This window comes from Oncorhynchus nerka, linkage group LG1 (assembly GCF_034236695.1).
Source record: "Oncorhynchus nerka isolate Pitt River linkage group LG1, Oner_Uvic_2.0, whole genome shotgun sequence".
In the NCBI taxonomy this organism is placed as follows: domain Eukaryota; kingdom Metazoa; phylum Chordata; class Actinopteri; order Salmoniformes; family Salmonidae; genus Oncorhynchus; species Oncorhynchus nerka.
In genome coordinates this window covers 10085362-10106430 of record NC_088396.1, presented here as the reverse complement: position 1 = coordinate 10106430, position 21069 = coordinate 10085362, and the positions used below count along the sequence as shown (strand labels likewise).

The 21069-nt window shown below is 45.0% G+C and overlaps 3 protein-coding genes across 4 annotated transcripts in view; 1 reads left to right on the top strand and 2 right to left on the bottom strand.

Annotated features, from left to right (window-relative positions):
- Positions 1 to 17894, bottom strand: part of mcm3ap (minichromosome maintenance complex component 3 associated protein) — a 26067-nt gene extending 8173 nt beyond the window's left edge. The window contains exons 1-21 of one of the 2 annotated variants that reach the window (XM_029672873.2): positions 17810 to 17894; positions 15641 to 17399; positions 15270 to 15517; positions 15048 to 15129; positions 14627 to 14792; positions 14196 to 14389; positions 13824 to 13960; positions 13311 to 13508; positions 12783 to 13051; positions 12324 to 12486; positions 11965 to 12125; positions 10205 to 10443; positions 9557 to 9888; positions 9017 to 9117; positions 8753 to 8884; positions 8353 to 8466; positions 8012 to 8164; positions 5902 to 6099; positions 5711 to 5779; positions 5462 to 5596; positions 4051 to 4204 (exon numbers count right to left, since the gene is read on the bottom strand). In XM_029672873.2, the coding sequence (XP_029528733.2) occupies positions 4051 to 4204; positions 5462 to 5596; positions 5711 to 5779; positions 5902 to 6099; positions 8012 to 8164; positions 8353 to 8466; positions 8753 to 8884; positions 9017 to 9117; positions 9557 to 9888; positions 10205 to 10443; positions 11965 to 12125; positions 12324 to 12486; positions 12783 to 13051; positions 13311 to 13508; positions 13824 to 13960; positions 14196 to 14389; positions 14627 to 14792; positions 15048 to 15129; positions 15270 to 15517; positions 15641 to 17258 (4863 nt within the window). In that variant the 5' untranslated portion in view covers positions 17259 to 17399; positions 17810 to 17894. Of the gene's footprint in view, positions 1 to 4050; positions 4205 to 5461; positions 5597 to 5710; positions 5780 to 5901; positions 6100 to 8011; positions 8165 to 8352; positions 8467 to 8752; positions 8885 to 9016; positions 9118 to 9556; positions 9889 to 10204; positions 10444 to 11964; positions 12126 to 12323; positions 12487 to 12782; positions 13052 to 13310; positions 13509 to 13823; positions 13961 to 14195; positions 14390 to 14626; positions 14793 to 15047; positions 15130 to 15269; positions 15518 to 15640; positions 17400 to 17772 lie in introns of both variants that reach the window. The other variant, XM_029672796.2, reaches the window with a different exon arrangement.
- Positions 17875 to 19738, top strand: LOC115137231 (endoribonuclease YbeY). Its single transcript, XM_029673457.2, has 4 exons — positions 17875 to 18467; positions 18677 to 18808; positions 19229 to 19297; positions 19382 to 19738. The coding sequence occupies exons 1-4, from the start codon at positions 18258 to 18260 to the stop codon at positions 19475 to 19477; spliced, it is 507 nt and encodes a 168-aa protein (XP_029529317.1). The 5' UTR covers positions 17875 to 18257; the 3' UTR covers positions 19478 to 19738.
- Positions 19735 to 21069, bottom strand: part of LOC115136997 (ubiquitin carboxyl-terminal hydrolase 37) — a 29535-nt gene continuing 28200 nt past the window's right edge. The window contains exon 24 of the mRNA XM_029672995.2: positions 19735 to 21069. Coding sequence (XP_029528855.2) covers positions 20979 to 21069 — 91 coding nt within the window. The 3' untranslated portion in view covers positions 19735 to 20978.

Sequence of the window (21069 nt, the reverse complement as noted above, 5' to 3'; positions counted from 1 at the left end):
CCCTCCTCCTCCCTCTGCTGCTGGTATTAGCAGATACTGCCATTAAGCTCCTGAAGTTGCCGGTAATAGGCTACACCAGCTGTCGGCAACCTTTTCCATTTGGAATAACAAGTTATTGTACTTTACTGATCTGCGTGCCAGTTATGATTTTCATATGCATGGATCAGATTCATTTAATTTATAATAGTCTTCATATCTCAAAATCATGTGGTTAATAAAAATGATATCTAAATGAAAATGATACCAATCTAAAATTAACTTTGCCATTGCCAATATGTAAAAATAGCCTACATAAACCAATAAATAAAAACATTGCAGCCTGCAGTTAGAAAATATCAGAATAAAAATAAATATCCTATAAAATCACATTTGCTACGCATGACTTGTCTGAAAGAATCGTGAAACATTGTATCAACAATTAACTTGGCCCATCCTGATAGTGATAGCAAATATTCTGGGCCCTCAGTTTCCAGTAGGCTGACAGACAAACAGACACAGCTGTAGACTTTTTTGCTCAAGGGATAAGAAGTAATCAGGTCAGCCTATTGATGACGTTTTCTACGGATCAGAGCACGACATATTTACCCCTTTCATGCCGAGTGATTATCGAAAGGGAGAGAGCTGGAAACAACATCAAATAGGCTACATTGAGGAACTATTGTCATTCTCAATGGAAGTAAAAACTTGCTAATTGATGAGAAGAAAAAATTACTTTGACAGGCTACACAGTGAAGGTGGGTTAAGACAATCAGAAATAGTATCAGATCCCCAAACGGGCACATTTATAGGCCTACATTTGTACGCAGACCAGGTAGCCTAGGCCTACTTCTATGCATAATCAGGTACGTGTCCTTACTCAAGACTGACAAAAAAATACAAAACTGAAATACCACATTTACATAAGTATTTAGGCCATTTACTCAGTACTTTGTTGAAGCACCTTCGGCAGTGATTACAGCATCAAGTCATCTTGGGTATGATGCTACAAGCTTGGCACACCTGTATTTAGGAAGTTTCTCCCATTCTTCTCTGCAGATCCACTCAAGCTCTGTCAGGTTGGATGGGGAGCGTCGCTGCACAGCTATTTTCAGGTCTCTCCAGAGATGTTCGATCGGGTTCAAGTCTGGGCTCTGGCTGGGCCACTAAAGGACATTCAGAGACCCTCTACAGTGGTTACATCCTCTACAACCACTGTGATTATCATTATCGGACCCTGTTGGTCATCTATGAACATTTGAACATCTTAGCCATGTTCTGTTATAATCTCCACCCGGCACAGCCAGAAGAGGACTGGCCACCACTCATAGCCTGGTTCCTCTCTAGGTTTCTACCTAGGTTCCGGCCTTTCTAGGGAGTTTTTCCTAGCCACTGTGCTTCTACACCTGCATTTGGGGTTTTAGGTTGGGTTTCTGTATAGCACTTTGTGACATCAGCTGATGTAAGAAGGGCTTTATAAATAAATGTGATTAATTGATTAACTTGTCCCGAAGCCACTCCTGCATTGTCTTGGATGTGTGCTTAGGGTCATTGTCCTTGATAAAGGTGAACCTTCGCCCCCAGTCAGAGGTCCTCATCAAGGATCTCTGTACTTTTCTCCATTAATCTGTCCCTCGATCCTGACAAGTCTCCCGGTCCCTGCCGCTGAAAAACATCCCCACAGCATGAGGCTGCCACCACCATGCTTCACCTCCCTGACCAAGGCCCTTCTACCCCAATTGCTTAGTTTGGCAGGCAGCCAGCTCTAGGAAGAGTCCAAAATGCTTCCATTTAAGAATGATGGAGGCCACTGTGTTCTGTGGCAAAAGGCAAAAAATATCGGACCCCTCCCTCAGTGGCCGGTCCAGTTCCAGGGCCACATTCATGGGCTCTAAGGCCATCTGTTGACTGGGGGATAAAAGAAGAAATTGCCACAACAGCAGGTGACCAGCAGAGGGAGCCAAATGCATGGGAAATACAAGTACTAGGAATTAAACAAGAACCAAGCTATAGGAAGACTGAGGAGTGTTATGAACCGACCTACCAAGACGACACCCCAACGGAAGAAAACCTACGGGCATCAGTGCTAAAGGAACTAACATTAGACTAAGTGCTACCATACGTAATGCAATGGCACTCTGTGCTAAGATAGATTGCACTCCCGAACATCTTCCCCCAAACTGAGTGTCTAAAAGAGGTATAAAAGGAGGAGAGATCAGTGCCTAGGCATGATACTCTACCCATATGATTTGGACATCATAGAGAATCATCAGACCAGGTAAATTACTTTTACTATACTCTGTTTGTATTGACTACTTTGATCTCAAGGCGCGAGCAAACTATAGACTGGTATATCTTAAAGAATAGTGTTTTACTACGCACCTCTATAAAAAGAATAAGTGAACAAGATTGTGTACGAGAGAACTTCGCCCCTCAACAATGCGAGGTGTGGAGAACTCTTGATAGCAACAACGTTCCATCTTTGGTGTGTCAGTAACAATCGCAGTTCGGCAAGAATGAAAAAGCCCAGAAATAGTTACAGCCTCGTAGTAGCCAAGAGTCGATAAGAAGGAATCAATATCTAAACAGTAGACAGTAAAAACCATAGGAAATTCAGACTAAATAAGAATATTATAGTAGTATAAACTGCAGAAGGCTGCAAAAATATTACTACTCTTATAAAGAGCAGTTTCGGGAAGGACCAAGGGAATAGAGCTTCAAGGTAAATATATGGGTGTTTGCTTTGTTTAAAGAGTCATAAAGAAGTGTGTTTAAGCTTTTTACCTTTGCAAAATATTACGTGGCATAGCATAGCGCATTAAGGATTGATTGAGCATTATTGATGTATTGGTACTGTATAACCATTGAATTGTAATAACGTGTATAAAGACCAAAAACAGATTGACTTAATAAAAGCTTGAAACTTTGACAACTAGGCCAGATTAGCAAACGCCTCTGACACTCTCACGGAACAGAAAGTGACCCTGGTTATAGGTTAAAGTGATTGCACTAAAGAATATTTCATTGTGTGGACAATAATATATCTTTGGAAAAGTCAAATACATATAACAATACTAGTTTCCAAGTGACTACTAGCTAACGAGCATAATAACTAACAGAAGATTAGTTATTAGGTGTTGATATATAAGAGAAGAGGACACAAGGTTAGGGAGTATAGGAAGAGACTATAAACATAAAGTAATAAAGTACTCATCTATCCAAGGCCCCATACTAGACCGGCAAATAAGGGAGTGACAACGTGAATGAAGGAACAAACCCAACTCACCCAAAGGGCCATTACGAATACATAGAAGAATTGGTGGGGCCGCACGGCAAGGCCCCTGTTACACCGAAGTGACAAAAATCCTAAAGTACTCTGCCTAGCCAGGGGACGGGATAGAGGCTTTTGCTGCAGGCGACGGGCAAAAGTGAGCACCGTGACAGTTCCTGGGGACCTTCAATGCTGCATACATTTTTTGGTAACCTTCCCCAGATCTGTGCCTAGACACAATCCTGTCTTGGAGCTCTACAGATAATTCCTTCGACATCATGGCTTGGTTTTTGCTCTGACATGCACTGTCAACTGTGGGACCTTATTTGGACAGGTGTGTGCCTTTACAAATCATGTCCAATCAATTGAATTTACCACAGGTGGACTCCAATAAAGTTGTAGAAACATCAAGGTTGATCAATGGAAACAGGATGCACCGGAACTCAATTGAGTCTGAATACTTATGTAAATAAGGTATAAGTTCAAAAAAATATATTTGCAAAAATGTCTAAAACCTGTTTTGTCATTATGGGGTATTGTATTGTGAGTAGAATGATGAGGGGAAAAATGTAATCAATTTTAGAATTACCATAACGTAACAAATGTGGAAAAAAGGAAGGGGTCTGAATACTTTCCAAATGCACTGTATAACACATATACAGTATGGCCCTCCAGATCTCGTTGAAGACTGAATGCGGCAGCTGGGCCAAAATTAGTTTGACACCCCTTGTGTAGAAAGTAGTTATTCAACTTATCACTAGTCTTAGTGGAAAATGTTTTGATAATGTTGTTTTAGCTCCCACCTTGATGCTGATGTGTACTTTGTGAGTCTTCTCTCCTGCTTCCCTGAGTCCGTTGGTGATGCAGAGAGTCCTCAGTGTCCCCTCCTGCTCCTTCTCGGTGTCGTTTGCACTTTCACCTATGCCAAACTTCGTCTCCAGCCAGTCTGTCAGGATCCTGCAATAAGAGCACAGAGAACACACTCAATAAACACAAGTGTCATGAGAGGTAAGAAGCACTTGGAAAGCATGAGTGACTAGCTGGTGAAAATAAGTGGAGAGAAAATCAAATGTATTTATAAACCCCTTTTAACATCGGAAGATGCTTATACAGAAACCCAGCCTAAAACTCCAAAGAGCAAGCAATGCAGGTGTAGAAGCACGGTGGCTAGGAAAAACTCACTAGAAAGGCAGGAACCAAGGAAGAAACCTAGGAAGGAACTAGGCTCTGAGGGGTGGTCAGTCCTCCTCTGGCTGTGCCGGGTGGCCCATTGCATTCGGATAAAAATATACAAGAGGCTGCCCAGTTTGAACATACAGTACATATGAACATTCACCAAGTTCTGCAAGATGGACTTTGATGCACGCTGTGGTTATTAGCAGTATTCTATCAAAAAAATAAATGTAATAAATAAGTGTTTGTGTGAAAAAGAAATAGCTAATTCTGAATTCAGTCCTCACTGGGAAAGCTAAGATTCAGCTGACTTTTCTGCCTCTCCAGCAAATTATTACAGATCTTAATTGCAACACTTTTCATAAACTCTTGCGATTGACTCAGAATTTTATTCACAAAAGGTCTGATGATTTTCGCGATAGACACAATTGGAAAATTTGAGCCTGTGATCTTTACCACTGGCAGAGATGAGAGCAAGACAATCTGATTTTGATGATGTTGCCTCTCCCATGACTCTGGATGTGTTCTACAGATCTGTTGTGGATTCCACCAAGAGCTGGGATGAGTCCCATGACATCATGAAAGAGCATTACAGCAAACTGGTTGATAAGAGAGATCCATTGTATGTGGTTATCTTTGGAAAGGTGAAAAGCTGAATGAGTTTCAGGACAGAAAGAGGCACTCGGAAAGCATGAGACCAGCTGGTGAAAATGGTCAGGTGTGTAGAGAACGGTGGTCCATGCATCCAGTGCCACTTTCAGAAGAAAGAAAGTCCTCAAGAAGAAACGGTCTCACAGGCTGCTCCTTATCCTGGAGCAGATGCAGATCAAGAACCACAGGATGGAAGCTTAGCTGCGGAGGCTTCAGAGGCAGCTGTCCATCAAACTAAAATCACTATACAGTATTTAGCAGAGCCGGCAAATACATGACACTCTTGGACACAGCCATCAAAGTACTGGTGAGAGTACTTGTATATTGCACTGTGAGAGGGTGTGTGGAATTCAATGGCAATTACATCTGCCACACTGCTTTAGATCTCACCTGTCGGCAATGCTGGCAACACTCTCGTGGTCGCTGGGCAACAGCAGGGTGGCCTTCCAGAAGATTCTGTCAGGTGGGTTAGGAACGTTCTCAACCACCAGCGTAGGCATGTCTAGAGGAGTCCACACTGACTCACTGAAGGGGACACACATATTGTTTGATGTTGTGTTTAATGTCATTGTGAGAGAGTTTGAGAAGTACACAACAGAGAAGAACTACAATGACGTAAGACCGGGGGTGACGGCTTACTTCAACAGCTGCTGGTAGTAGAAGTGGACTCGCATCTGATGAATTGCTTCTTGTCTCATCTTTAGCAACCTGGGGACATTACAGAAGAGTCAGAGGTGTGTAAGAGAGCGAAGAGGGAAAAAAAGAGAGAGAAAGAAGGACAGAGAGAAGAGGGAGGCAAGGGCCAGAGCAGGGCAGGGTAGCTCCAGTACCTGGTGCTAGACAGGGCCATGTAGCCGGCATTGCCCAGGTTGACCATGCCCCTGGCCAGACAGTCCATAGAGGGCTGGGAGGGGGCACTGGGAGCCAGGGCTTTGAGCTTGTAGCGGGGGTCCACACAGCAGGGGGCGGCAGGGAAGCCCCGCATCTGTCTCTTTAGCTGCCTGCGTACCGCCACCACGTCGCGCCACCTGACGGAGAAAGAAATAGGGAGAGATGGGGTGAGAGGGAAGCTTACATGCCTTTTTGTTGTGCAAAACCTTTTGTGGAAAGTACTAAGCAGCGCACAGATCCCTCGCGCACTCAACTTCGGCGAGATATGTCGAGTTTCCTTGTAGGCCTATTCGTCGGAGAAACTGTGAAGCCAGCTGTATAGTCTATTGGCTGCAAAACAATGTGTCTGTTTGCAGCTTTTCATTAAAAATCAGGCATAGCTCTTCTATATATGGCCTAAAATAAATATATAGGCTATAGCATACCCAATTTTGATCCGTTAGGAAAATAGAACATTTCATGTCCCAAAAAATCTTGTAAAAGGCCGACATTTGGAAGTATCAATATGACTTTAGAAACGGTGTGATTTTAGAGACACAAAGTAACAGTAGCCTATGATTAAAGGGTTAGGCTATACATCATCATTATTCCCATCATTCCAATTTAATCTCAAGTCACAATTATCAACTTTGGTATTAACATCAGTCAGCAGGCTTTCCGAGCGAGGAGAGAGACATGGGTAGGCCTACCAACGGAAAACGTCTGAAAATGATTATGAAATTCTAAAATAGCCTTTCCTAAAATAAATTCCTGCAATTCTACATGACTGGATACATTACAATATGTTCAATACCACACAAATGACCCAAATGAGAAGATACTCTGACATTGACATACTAAGTCCAGCAAAGAGAAAGTCCAGCAAAGAGTGGAGACAGATTGTCGGCCTACAATTAGAGGAAATTACAGTCAACATGTCCAGTGGCACTCACTTATCCAAGGTCCTGGTGATGTCACTGACAAGCAATGTAACCCACATATATCCACTACGTGCTTCGAAAAAATATCCTGGCACATGAAGGCTACACCTACAGATGGGAAGGACAGACCGCAAATAAATCATTCTGGAAGTGAACCGAATATGATCTCTTTTTTTAATTTTCAGAATTTCTGAACTGCTACGACGCTGTCCTGCAAGACTTGGCGAAGACCAACAACTGAGTGGAAGGCTGGCATCGAACATTTTCGGCGAATCTTGGCGCTAACCACCCCACCGTTGGAAGTTCATCGAGGCATTGCAACAACAGCCGCAGAGGTGAAATGAGATTTGCTGTCATTCTGCCACCTACTACAAGCAACAGAAGGAACTGAAGCTACTGGGTTCAGAAGTACACCATGACTTAACGGCTGGTGTCTTACCTGAAGACTCAAGCTGAAAAAAATTAGCGCCTAGCCTTCGTGACACATCCATTTCAACCCTTTCAATGACTCCAAAATCCTTATGAGACCAGAACATTAAGCACATTCTTGGACGATTTGTTCGGAACTTATTTTTATGGCGCTGGATTGTCATGTAGCCTACTCTTATTTTATATATTTTTTTGTTATTTAGAAATATATGGTTTTAGGCATACTTATTATTGCCCCATAATATTTTGTTTTTGTTGGTAAATGTTTTATAGTGAATGATTGGTGTAAAACCTAGATGAAAATATATATTTTTTTATTCAAATACATATGGGCTATTTCTAGCCTTCAGCCTTTATATGACGTATGAACAAATGTATATACAATATTCAGGCCACTACTGAACCAAGTTCTGTTGGCTTATGTGCTTCACAGCTTCCCCGGATACTCAACGTATTGTAGCCTCACGAGGACGAAAGAGTAGCGGAGGAAGGAGTTCGCGTTTTCTGCAGTGTTCACGGTAAAATATTCCGCTTTATGGCGGTGCTTCGAGAGAAGGAGCCAACACCCAACAGAGAGAGAGGGCAGGCTTTGAAAAGCAAACATGAGCCTTGAAACCTTGATAAAGGGTCTCCACGATGTCTGATGGCCCAACTGTCAACCTAAGCAGTCATAGTTGTCATTCAAATGCCTTGGTTGTACCTCTTAATGTACTTCTGTATACGCTGTAGCTCCTCCTCCAGGATGTCTTCCACCATGAGGAATATCTCTTTATCCAGGGTCTCCTCCACCAGGAAGCTGCACACCTCCTCAGAACAGCGCGCCACACATGCTGCCTCCTCCTCCATGGCTAACCTGACACACATATATTGTTACTGAAAATGACTAATGTCTGGTGGCTATTGCACGTCGGCAAAAACAACAGAGGCTCGACAGTACTGCACAGGTGCATATACACAAGGGAGAGACAGCACCATGAACATGGGGCTTGTGGTGGATATGGAATCAGGAATGTGAGTTTTGAGTGTAGAAGGGCAGCTCACTGGATCTCGGAGGCGGCAGTCTCCTGGATACACTCGGTCAAGACCTCTTGGCTTATCTCAGAACAGAGAGAGTCACTAAACTGGGCCAGGAAGACTTCGTGCTCCTGCTTTCTCCTGCCAAGGAAAAGAGGGAGAGACACGGATAATGAGTTGGGAGACATTGGACTAGAAGTTAGATGTGGAGTTACATGTTAACAGGTCAAAACTTGGACTAAGTGATTTGTTAAACTTCTGCTTCCAATGTATGGTTAAGAAAGCGAGAGATTAATAACATAATATATACCATTTAGCATACGCTTTGATCCAAAACGACTTACAGTCACGCGTGCATACATTTTGCGTATGGGTATGCAGCTAGGGTTAGGATTGAGATCAAGTTGTTTCAGAGTCTCTGACCAACCTGGCTTCCTCTATCCTGCGTTTTTCCTCGGCGAGTCTCTCTCGCTCTGCTTGGACCTCAGCTGTGGACACCTCCCAAAGCATCTGCTCCACCACCTCGCTCACCACCGCCTCCATGTGGACACTGCTCGCACTGCAGCGAGACAGAAAAAAAAGGCATTGGGTATCAACGTGAAAGGGGATGTTCAATGCTACTCCTGATGTACCACAGTGTATGCAATCTTAAGTCAGTCTTAAACAAACAAAGCAATAATATAGCACTCACCTAAGAGCGGCTGCAGCGTAGTCGGCCCCAGCGCTGGCAACCTCCTGCACCACCGCCTCCAGCACCTCCTCTACCACGCACTCCAGTTCTGCCAGGATGTCCTACGGCAGTAGGATGGACAGAAAACATGAGTCATACGTACAGGGGGACACATCTCCTACCCTTCAGCTGACTTTCATACACATCTAGAGGCAGAGCCTAGAGCTATGACCAAAAAGAAAGCAGCAACGACCTTACAACAGTCTTAACCCACCATTTTTTAAATTTAACTAGGCAAGTCAGTTAAGAACAAATTGTTATTTACAATGACGGCCTACCCCGGCCAAATCCTAAAGACACTGGGCCAATTGTGCACCACCCTATGGGACTCCCAATCACGGCTGGATGCGATACAGCCCAGGTTCAACCCAGGGTCTGTAGTGATGCCTCTAGCACGGAGATGCAGTGCCTTGACCACAGCGCCAATCGGGAGCCCATTTGGGAAACACTACCACTAAGGCAAGCTAGCATCAACCCACTAGGGGTTTCTCGCTCTCTCACCTCGTCAGAGTAGATTGGCTCAGGTTTGGGCGGGGGCGAGGGGGGTCTGACAGGCTGGGTCTGGGCAACATCAATGGGCTGGAACAGCTGCTGTTGGAGATCTGCTGCAGGGTGGACCTGGACAGTGAGCTGGGCGGGCTCTGGTTCCCCTGTCTCATCTGTGCCCTGCAATGGTTGGGCAGGCTCGGTGGCAGTGGCAAGGCCGGGGTACGGTGGTAGAAGATCCCCGAAGAGTCGTGGCTCTGCCAGCAGCATGACAGGTTTGTTCTGCGGCTGGAGCTCAACCTCCGGCTGGGTCTTGACTTCTGGCTTCTGCAGGGTGAAGGCTGGCACTGGGAAGAGTCAAAATATTTTTTATTTTATTATTAATTCTCAGTCAGAATGAGAAAGATTACAACACAGCAGCAATTGTAAAGAACATGGACACCCCTCGTACCTGTGACATTGAATCATTAGCGCAAGACTACCAATACAAACTATTGAACATTTTCACATTTTAAGGGTAGCAACAACGACAGACAACTCTAGACACCATGACAGGCTAAATAAACAATGTCAGTAAGGGCCGTCTTGAACATCAATCTATGGGCACAGCGGCTCTACAGGCCTCTACAGTTTAGCCATCTTGAACTGCAATGGCTCCCATACCCGTTACAGCCACCGGGCTGCTCCTGAAGAGTGTGGGTTCTGCCAGCGGACCCTCCCCCCAGTACTTGTTGTAGGCGTCGAAGCTGCAGACGGGGGCATGTTGGGGCGGGTTGGGCAGTGGTCCTCCGTTTACCACCTCCCCAATTAGCACAGCCCTCTTGGCCATGATGACATCAGACTTCACTTGGGGTAGGTTCAGGTCTGGCTCCTGCCAGGCCATGCGGCTCAGTTCCACCAAGCTGTGGGGTCAGGAGGTTAGAGGACATCAGAGAAGGAAGTCTGTTGCTTGATGACAACAATTACCCAGTGAAACATTGAAAAGTGACTATAGTGATTCATCTTTTGATTTTTTTTTTGTATGAATACTTTAAAGGGGCAATTACCCGTTGCTACATCCATTGTTGGACTTATAAATTAACAACATGTACACATTGATTCTTGAAGAATATAACTTGCCTCATGAGCTTAGTTCAACTGTCGTAACCCACCAAAACGCACACCATCAGAAACTCTGCGTTTTATTCAGTCAGTGTTTTTTTTTGCTTCAATAGGAGTGGTCACGGGCATGCAACTATGGTTTCCGTTCACACCAAATACATTAGTGAAACACATTTGGCAGAAAATAGCTTCATTTTATTGAGAAAAGTGAAACGCTATTTGTCAAGCAGCCATACGTACGTAAATTAGCTTACAAAGACAATGAATGGAAATCCTATTTGTAATGTTTATCATAGAAAAAAATGTAGCCAGCTACATTTCCTTATGTTTTGCTTGAAGTTAATCTTGCATTTTACCAGCTAAAAATACACCGAGAAAAGTTGATACAAAGTCAGAGAGCCTTCCGTTCGTGAATGTGGGAATGACGACGAGTGGAGAAGAGCAACTGATGCACAAAATTGGTCTGAAGCAATCAGAAATTACAATAAGAAGCATTTTAAATCTGTGTTTACACCAATGTTTGTAAACAACAGAAATGTAAACAAACACTATATGAGGAAGGCCCTAAAAATTGTCAAAGAGCCACCTTAGTCATTGACTGTTCCCTCTGCTACCGCACGGCAAGCGGTACCGGAGAACCGAGTCTAGGTCCAAGAGGCTTCTAAACAGCTTCTACCCCCAAGCCATAAGACTCCTCAACACCTAATCAAATGGATACCCAGACTATTTGCATTGCCCCTCCCCCTCTTTTACACCACTGCTACTCTCTGTTGTTATCATCTATACATAGTCACTTTAATAACTCTACCTACATGTACACATTACCTCAACTAACCGGTGCTCCCGCACATTGACTCTGTACCGGTGCCCCCTTGTATAATATAGTCTCACTATTGTTATTTTAATGCTGCTCTTTAATTTCTTGTTACTTTTATTTCCTATCCGTAGTTTTTAAAACTGCATTGTTGGTTAGGGGCTCGTAAGTAAGCATTTCACTGTAAGGTTTACAGCTGTTGTATTCGGAGCATGTGACGAATACAATTTCATATAGACTCAAAACATGGTTAAAACTATACATTTTTTTCATGGATGATATGAGTTTTCGCAAAACAGGGGCGCGAGGTACTCTTTGTTATTGTTTCTACTGCTTATTGCCGCTTTAAAAACATTGTCCCTCTGGGCTCTTTACTGTTGTGAAGATGTTACATTTCAAGCGATACATGGAGGTGCAACCTGAACATCAAATAAGAAACGTTATATCTTGTTTTCTCCAGTAAATATGTTGGGTGCATATATTGTTTTAGACAGGTACTGGTACTGACCCGCCACTAACGTTGAGGCCGAATTGCTGGATGAAGTCTGTGGCCTCAGCGGCGTCTTCGAACATGAGCATGCGCACCAGATCCTCCAGGGGGAAGATGGTGGACTTCTGAAGGCCCGCTGTGTGGGCGTTATTCAGGGTCCTCAGGGCCTTGCCCCTCACCTACACACACAGGAATGCATACAAACACATAGGCACAAACACACAAACGTCCATCAATTCCCAAGGGACAACCAGTTGGGATGTGACCCTCATTTACTACAGGTTCAACTTCCTACTACTTTTCAAAGCTAACTACAGACCCACTAAAAATCACATGGAGGAGGAATGTTACTAGGGTAGGTGACTTTTATTGCTGACCTGGTTGAAGTATCTGTGCAATAGGCAGCCCGCCAGGTAGGAGGCAGACTTCACCAGCTTGAAGAAGCGTACGAAGTTGTTGCTGTTGAGAGCTGCGAATGCCTGCACGGCAAATTTCACCTCTGGAGAGTTGCGCACCTCGTCCCTGAACTGCTGCACCTCACTGTGTGGACCACAACAAAAGAGAGCATACTCTCAGTCAGAGTGGAGGATAAGGGCGGTGTTTGAAACAGTAAAACAAAGACAAGCTTACAGTTCATCAGTAGTATGTTTCCAAATGGAGAATAACTAGGGTAATGTCACAGTCGTAAGAACAAAACAGAAGAAAATGGTCTGTAACGAAGGGAGACTGGGAGGTAAAACTGGCCAATAAGAGACACTTATTACCTTTTCCGTTCCCAAATCTTTTGCTACAGTGTACCCTAATAAACACGACCCAATCGTTGGTGAGTGACTCACCGGAGTACGTCCCCAACGTCTAGTTTGAGAAGCACGTTGTACTGGCGGAACTCAGCCTCCTGGGGGCAGTAGACACCCCTGGTGGACAGGTCCTGGTACATCTCCTTCAGGCTCTGCAGGCACTTGGTCATGTTCTCGTTGTTGATCTTGGCGTCGAACGTCATCATGTGCTCCTGGCACAGGTGGTGGGCACAGTGCACGTGGAAGCGGGTGCACTTCTCGATCAGCGACACTGTCAGCGGGTCGCACAGGTGCTGCTGGGTGATGTCCTGGGAGGAGAGGAATAGAGTTAGCATAACTCCAACGGACAAAGCCCCTCAGACCACAGCAATGTGTTATGAACACTTTTTCATTAGCTTTTATTTTTTTTCTGCTCTCAGCTACTCAGCATTTCTTAGCACTTTCCCATTCCTTTAACTTGCCTAGTTAAATAAATAAAAAATACAAATTGTGACACCGATAATAAACTATTAAAAAAACAGTACCAGCTAGCTAGCTAGCTAGCTAACCAACAGTAGCTGTGTGTACCTTACGGATGCCGCGGGTCCTGTTCCACACAAAGTCGTACCAGTCGCGGTAGTTGTCGTGGCCCTGGTCCATGATCTGGGTGACGAGGTAGTCCATGGTCATGCTGAGCACGGGGAGGGGCCGCAGCTCGTAGGGGAGGGGCTCCTCCTGGTCTGCCGACGACCTGCTGTACTCCTTGATGGCCGCCACGTGGTCCACCTGGACAGGAAGTGGTTACATCTCATTATAAAATGTATAAACAAGGTTGATATCCTTTAACTGAGACGTTTGGACAGGAGTATATCCCACTCACAATGTCAAGCACTTGGAGTTTGAGGACATATCTAGATAAATAGCACACATATCAAAATCATCATTATTATGATGATTATCATATGCCATTAAGTGGAACATTCTATTGATGACAGGGTGGTGCACTTTACACAACAGTAGCACAGGTGCAGTATACTTGCAAAATGTGTGCATGAGAGAATTTGTGTGACTTTGAAACAGGGATAAAAGAAATGGCTTTACCCTCTCAGTGTCTGGGACGACCTCAAAGCAACTGAGCTGGTTGCGTGTCTCCCTCATGTAGCGCTCCTTCTCAGGGCACATGTCTGGGCATGTCCCCACAAAGAAAGACAGCTCCAGGTCTGTCCGTTTGGGCCTCCCTGCACATTGAACAACAGAACCAGTCAGCCTCTACAGACCAGATTTTTATTTAATGTTTATTATTATTACTTTAATTTCTTCATTGTTGTTATGCCAACAGTCAAAGAAATCAACATTCAGTTCTTTCTTTCATGTCAACTAATGGCTTCATACAAGAAATGCAGGAAAGTCAATTCAGAAGTGCGTGGCCAGTTCCAGGACTGCATGTCAGACTGACAGCTCTACTATACCTACCAGCTCGCAAGATCTTGTCCCTCTGCTCCAGGAAGCGGTACTTCTCCTCGGCTGTCTCAGCCACCTGGCCAATCAGGTGGAGGAGGGAGGAGGGCACGGGGCGCTCAGAGCTCTGGCCCTCGGAGCTGCTGTCCTGCTGGGGCTCGCTTTCAAACTGCAGGGACTTGGCTATGGACGGCTTCTTCACTGGGGAGCTGAGAAGCAAAGTGTCTTTTTTATATCGGACTTCACATCCTGATGTGTTTAGAGATTAACTCTAGTCACCCACGGCTAGCTAACACCCACAGTTATCCCCCAGTTAATAAGCCTCGAAAGTATCTATTATCTTTACAGTATAAGTCGTATGTTTCCACAAGCATTTCGGGTTATAAAAGCACTTCACAGAAACAGGAAGTCTGGCCCAGCTAGCTGTGAGGGGGAGCCAAGGTTACCTCCTGCTGAGGTTGACGGTGCTGCTGAGGGCAGGGGCTCTGGGGAGTGGCTTCCTCAGTGGAGAGGAGGACTGGAAGACCCCCAGACTGGTGTCTGAAACCTGGTTGTCCCTGTTCCTTTCTTCCTCCTCTCCCTCTGGGGCTCGATCGCCTTTCTTCCCCGGGCCTGACACAAACACATAAGGAGCAATACACACGAGCGCGCACACACACAATCAATTTCTAAAGACAGAATGGCTTCAATCAAGGTGCATGGAAATACAGGGGCAGCTGATCAAGAGCTGGACAGTGGGCTACTTGTCTGTCAGATGATTTTCCTTAGATAAGCCTATTAATTGCATACTTAACTAGTAACAGTAATTTGGTCTGCATTGTCTGTCTTAACTCTGCAAAATAGGAGGATGCGGCCACAAGGACTTACTGTGTTTCTTCCTCTGCCAGAAGATAACAATTTCCTGTCTGTGCAGCATTTTACCCTTCTTCTTTGCCTTTGCTGCTGATGCCTGAAAGGTATCACAGACGTTTGAAAACAAACAAAAAAATATTCTCAGTTAAATTCGGCACAATCATATAATATGTAACGGAACTGAGAATCCCCAAAAGCATGTCAAGTTGCTTCTGTTGTCTGTAGAGTGGTACTCACGTGGTCTTGGAAGTGGACGATAGCCAGGTTCTTATGGGGTCGGCAGTAGACCCGGCAGACTTTCCCGAAGCGGCCAAAGTGCTTTTCTATGACGTTCTTTTTGTTGAGGCTGAGTGGGATGCTCTTGCACTGGAGGATGGTGGCGTCGTTGGGGGACATGCCCCCCAAGCTGTCCGTGCTCTCGCTGCGCTGCCTTCTCCTAGCTGGGGTCTTGGTCTCAGCGTCTGGGTCGGGGGCTTCCACCGAACCTGGAGGAAAAGGTGAGAAGAAAATCAGCATGACAAAATCTGTGATACAAATGAAACATTTTGTTGGTACATTTTGGTTCACAGCAAGGAATGCTTTGCTTCATTTTCAAGATGAGGACTTACCAGTCGCCTCTGCTTTCTCCAGAACCTCTCTGGTGGGGGCCTGAGCACTGGGAGGAGTAGCGGGTCTGAGACTGATGGGAGCTTGCGTGTCTGCTCTCTCCCCCTCCCCCCATCCTGGAGGCTGCTGCTCCTCCTTCACGGGGTCCCTCCTCACTGAGTTGGCTGTGGATTTCATAATGCCACTCATTGCCCTGGAGAAGAGTCCACCCACGGGGCCGCGGGAGGACCTCAGGAGAGGCCGTTTGGAGGGGTGTCTGGGTAAGTCAGCTCTGGCTTCAGCTTGGGCGTCCTCTGATTGGGCAGGCTTCCTTGAAGCGGCTTTGGGACTCACTGGCTCCTCCTTCCGCTTAGTTCCTTTTCCAAGTCTCCCCAACACGGTCACTTCCCTGGTGCTCTCCTCATCGCCAACTTTCTCCTCGGCTTGGGCCTCGGTTTTGAGGTCTCCGAATGTAGAAGTCTGGCCGAAGCCGACTCCTCCAAACAGTGACATTGGGGGCGCGGGCTGGGACTGGAGGACTTTGGTAGAGAAGCTGAAGGAGGAGGGGCTGCTGGGGACCGGAGCTGGTTGGGGGGCAGCGGTGCTGGAGCTGGAGTTAGTGCTGGAGAGAGCGGATGGCTGGGAGAATGTGAACTGCAGGCTCCTTCCGGAGCCTATGCTGAGAGGGTCTTTCTGGGCCAGGCTGGTAGTGGCAATGGAAGCGGAGATGGAGGGGGCCACCGCCGGCTGGGAGAAGCTGAAGCCAAGCGGGCCACTCTTGGATCCGGTCAGGAGAGAGAAGCCTGAGCTGGCTGGTCCACTGCTGTCCTTGGTGCTGAAAGAGGGCTGGGTGGTGGTGGTGCCACCGAAGGGCTGCTCGGATGCAGAGGCGGGCTGGGGGTTAGCCGGCTCTGGGCTGGCACTGAAGATGGGCTTAAACAGCACCTCGTTGGACGGCTTGAAGCTGAATTCTGACGTGCTGAAGCCTCCACTCTGGACAACGCTCTGAGCTGTAGGAAAGGAGGTGGTCGTAGCGCTGGGTGGCGGCTGGCCAAAGGGCGACTGGCCAAAACTCAAAGGCTGTGCCGACCCTGCAGTGGTGGTAGTGGTGGGGACAGAGGAAGCTTGGGAGATCCCAGAGGAGAGGCCGAATGCCGGGGCCTGCTGCTGCCCGTATGCAGGTGGCTGCCCAAAGGCAGCGCTCTGTCCAAAAGCAGGCATCTGTCCAAACCCAGAACTCTGAATCTGTCCGGTGGCCTGACCATACGATGGCGGGGGAGCACCACTAAACCCAGAGCTACCCTGCCCCAATGAGGACTGACCAAAGGCTGGAGGCTGACTTATTGAAGAGAATGTCGAGGTCTGCCCTGACGCCTGACCTAGTCCTCCACTTTGACCAAAAACAGAGTCTTGTCCAAGCGAAGGCGTCTGCCCAAATGCCGGAGACTGACCAAAGACTGAAGGCTGACTGAAGGCAGACGGTTGCCCGAATGTTGCGGTTTGCCTAAATGCTACATTCTGTGGAGGGTTGGTGGAACCCTCCTGTCTGAAGGCCTGGAACATGCCACCAGTCTTGTTAGTGTTGCTGGGGGCCTGGAAAGCTCCTCCCTGCTGTCTCCCAAACAGACTATTGGGATTCATGGTGGAAATGTCAGAATAGTCTCAATTGTACTCAACGGCAGTCACTTATTCACTTGAACTCACATAAGCCGTTCTAGAGTCCAGGTTGCGGAAAGTGTGTGTTCCTCCATTTGAAGTGTCTTCAGTGAAGCATCATTGCGCCTGAAAACAAGCAAAGTAAACATTAGCATGTTGATGTTATATAGCTAACTTAACATGTTTTCTAACGTGGTTTATGGAAACATATTCATGTTATCTAATTTTTTTTAAACTAATTATGTACACGTAATTCAGCTTCAAAGACTACGTAAACACTTTAATGGCGTACTTTACATGTAACTAGCTAGATGGTTAACATGTTGTGACTTGGAAAATGTTAGCTAGCTCACGTTAGTTACATCATGTAAACCTAGCTAGCTAACGTTTAGTTTGTTAGCGCGCTAGCGAATTTACAAGACGTGCTACTTGAAAATTAAGGACGTCTTTAATAACGCTAAAACGTTCGGTTGCTTTTTATAATACAGACGGACTTTACCTTTATATTGTTTCAAACAAGATAGCTAGTGACCTACTTTTTAAGTATTCCTCTATGCTCATCAATTTGAATAGAAACTTGCTGACATCCGGTTCCGGTCCAACCTATTTAGGCTCCCAGATTCTACATTCCACCCCGGGAAGGATCCGCAAGAGAAGAATGCCAGCTGAAATGTTCATTGTTTGTTTGAAGCAATAGGATATTTTGTCATATAATAATATATTGGATTTGTATCATTACATCAGCTCTAGAGGACCTTGTTGTAGAATAGTACATATTTGTATTCATAATCTAAAATAAGAATGCCTTCAACAACTGGAACGACTGAGTCACCTTGATTGAACCAACGAGCATTCGCCGGCTAGCAACACGCTAGTTACCTAGGATACCTGTTTCTTGTATGTAGACATTCGTAATATTTACGACTACTTGATAAAAACTATTTCCTTTAGAGTTTTTGTAACATTAGTGACTGGCGTTTTCAAATGGGTGTAGTTCTACGGAATCTTCAGAACGTGGTGCCGTTGCGACGCGCGAGGCTACGGAAGGATGTGGAGACGTTGAGGCACATATTGGGCATCCAAAAATTTGATTTGGGAGTCATTTGCGTGGACAACCGCAAAATTCAACGCATCAATAACATTTATAGGAAAAAAAATATGCCCACTGATGTCCTCTCATTTCCATTCTATGAGGTTGGTATCTAAGTTGCCTTCCCAGCATTCATCTGCCCCTGTCAAGAGGTCTGGGATTTCATGGCACGGGTGTTAATGCACCACAGGTTCAAGATGCAGTGGTGGGATGGTCTCTGGCCTCTGGAAGTGTTACCCTGTTCGCTATGTGAACATTTGGAAATTGAATTTAGGTAAAGAACCGGTGATCAATGTTTGTTTTGTTTTTAAAGGAGCTGCGGCCTGGGAAGCTGCCCTGCCCCATTTACAGAGATGAACTGAACCTTGGAGACATTTTCTTAGGGGTTGAATACCTGATGAAACAGTGCCAGCAGCAGTCTCAGGATCTTCATGGAATTCTCACAGTGAGCAAGCTACTAGTAAAACAGCCACACAATGCATGCACAACATTTATTTTATTTAACTAGGCAAGTCAGTTAAGAACAAATATTTATTTACAATGACAACCTACAACACAGTAATATCATGCAAGACATTAAGTCACATTTTCAAAGCCAGGGTCTTTTTGGCGGGAGCTTAAGAGTGAGGCGGGGTGGCCCACCTTGCCTTTTTAGAATGGTGTGATTAACAGTTTGTCCTGTGACTATCATGTGATAATCATTCACATGCAAAAGTCTAACGTTTCTAGTGAACTACTTGCCAGCACACACTAAATATGGTTCTGGGTCCCAAGATTGACAGACAATTGTTTTTATTACACTAAACACTAGTTGCATTAGTGCTTGTTCATTTTACTTTTTTTTGTCCCCCTTCTCCTTGCTCAGTCAGTCACTGCTCATGGAATCTGTCATTTGTTGGGTTACAGACATGAAACTGAGGAGGAGTGGAAAGAGGTATGGATGATAAGTGCAATGGCTAGGTCCCACATTTTTTCAATGAAAGATTTCCTTTTAACAGTTGTATATCTGTGCTCCCAGATGCTGCAGAAGGAAAGCTACATACTTAATGAGTTCAACAGATTCACTGGCAGACAGCTGGTGCCTCTGACCAAGAAATGTAGCCAAGACGGGTGACCACCAAGAAGAACCACCTGCAATGGAAGGCCTTTGAAACAAATGGACTTAGCTTTGGATGGATTTGGAAACTTGCAAAAACGATTCCTTGATCATAAATAAAACTGCCCATTTCCAAGTGATAGCTACAGACCGTGTCAGCCTTCATGTGATTGCTGAGCTTTTACCTATGGAGCTAGACAGACTACTCTTTTTTTTTTTTACAATCAAACTGCACTACTCATGACTTGACATTGACAATTAAAAACATCCAAAACCATAGTTTAAATTCATTTTTATTTTAAAATGTGATGTAGGAAGTCAAATACTGGAGCCTGAACTACAAAAAAATAAAATAAATCCCCCCTCTGCCACTCCTTTGCCTTCCACATCAGACACGCTTGTCAACCTAAAACATGTTCATTTTCACTTAATGCAAGCAGGAGACCAGTAAATAGCTAGCCAAACCCTAATCTTAGCAAAAAGTAGTCTAAAACATGTGAATACTGGCCTGGTCAGGTGTGATGAGACATCCGAGCTGGCCATTATAAACAGACCTCTGCTAAAATAAATAGTTAAATCTTATGGCCTTATTAAAAGCAAAGCCTATGCAGCATAGCTTACGCATGTAATACATGTTTCTGCATTGTCAGCGGTTTGAAGGAACACATTCTAAACAAAGTGGTTGTGCATTTTTTAAAGTAAAGCGCTTTAGAAAAAGAAACTACCGGTTCTGTACTGGGAGGCACTAGGGAACCCCTAGGAGCGTAAGCTTAAAAAAAAAAAAAAAAGCAAGCTACTTTATTAATGTTTAGTTTGTCAAGGTGATAAAACATGAATAAAACAGCAACAAACAGTCCATATGTAAATCATTGCAAGAAAAAAACAAAAACATCCTCAACTCAACTCTAGAACAGAATACAAACATAAGCAGTATTGGCAAATCTATGCCACAAAATAAATATTGCACCACATGTATCCGATGCATATAGAAGAAAGTACTAACCTTAAATTAGCTTTAATTCCAGCACAGAAGAATAAATCTTGGTTTTTGATAGATTAGAAATTGAGTCAACCATACAATCCATCTGACACTTTCTATCAAAGTTCTTAAATGCATGATAGTTAATATCATACGAGTGCCAAGAAACTATTTTCAAGTTATTCAACAAATCATAGAAAAGAAACAAAGTTTGGGGGCTAATCTCTCTCAGGCTTGAATAAACAAAGAACATAGTCAACTCCTATATTTTGAGTGTGCTGCATGTCTCATTTCTGAGTAGACCTGGAGAAAAGAATGTGGGCTGTATGTGTGCTGATGTCTTGCGCCTGACAGAAGCTACCTTGGTCTGTTGTGTTTTGTTTTAAAAAAAGGGACAAAGTGCCTGAAGAGGGCAAAATGTGGACGGCAATCAGTAGTACTGGAGAAGGGTTCTCTTTAACCCGACATGTCTGATGGGGAACAGCTCTGTGCTGTTGGAGTGTGTTGGTTAGTGTGATTAATTGATGACAGACTGGTGGCTCAGAGGGGCTGCAGGACGGTCCTCCCTGCCTCTGAGGCTCCTCCACTGGCCCCGGTTCTCTCCAGCTCAGAAAGCTCCTCAAACACATCC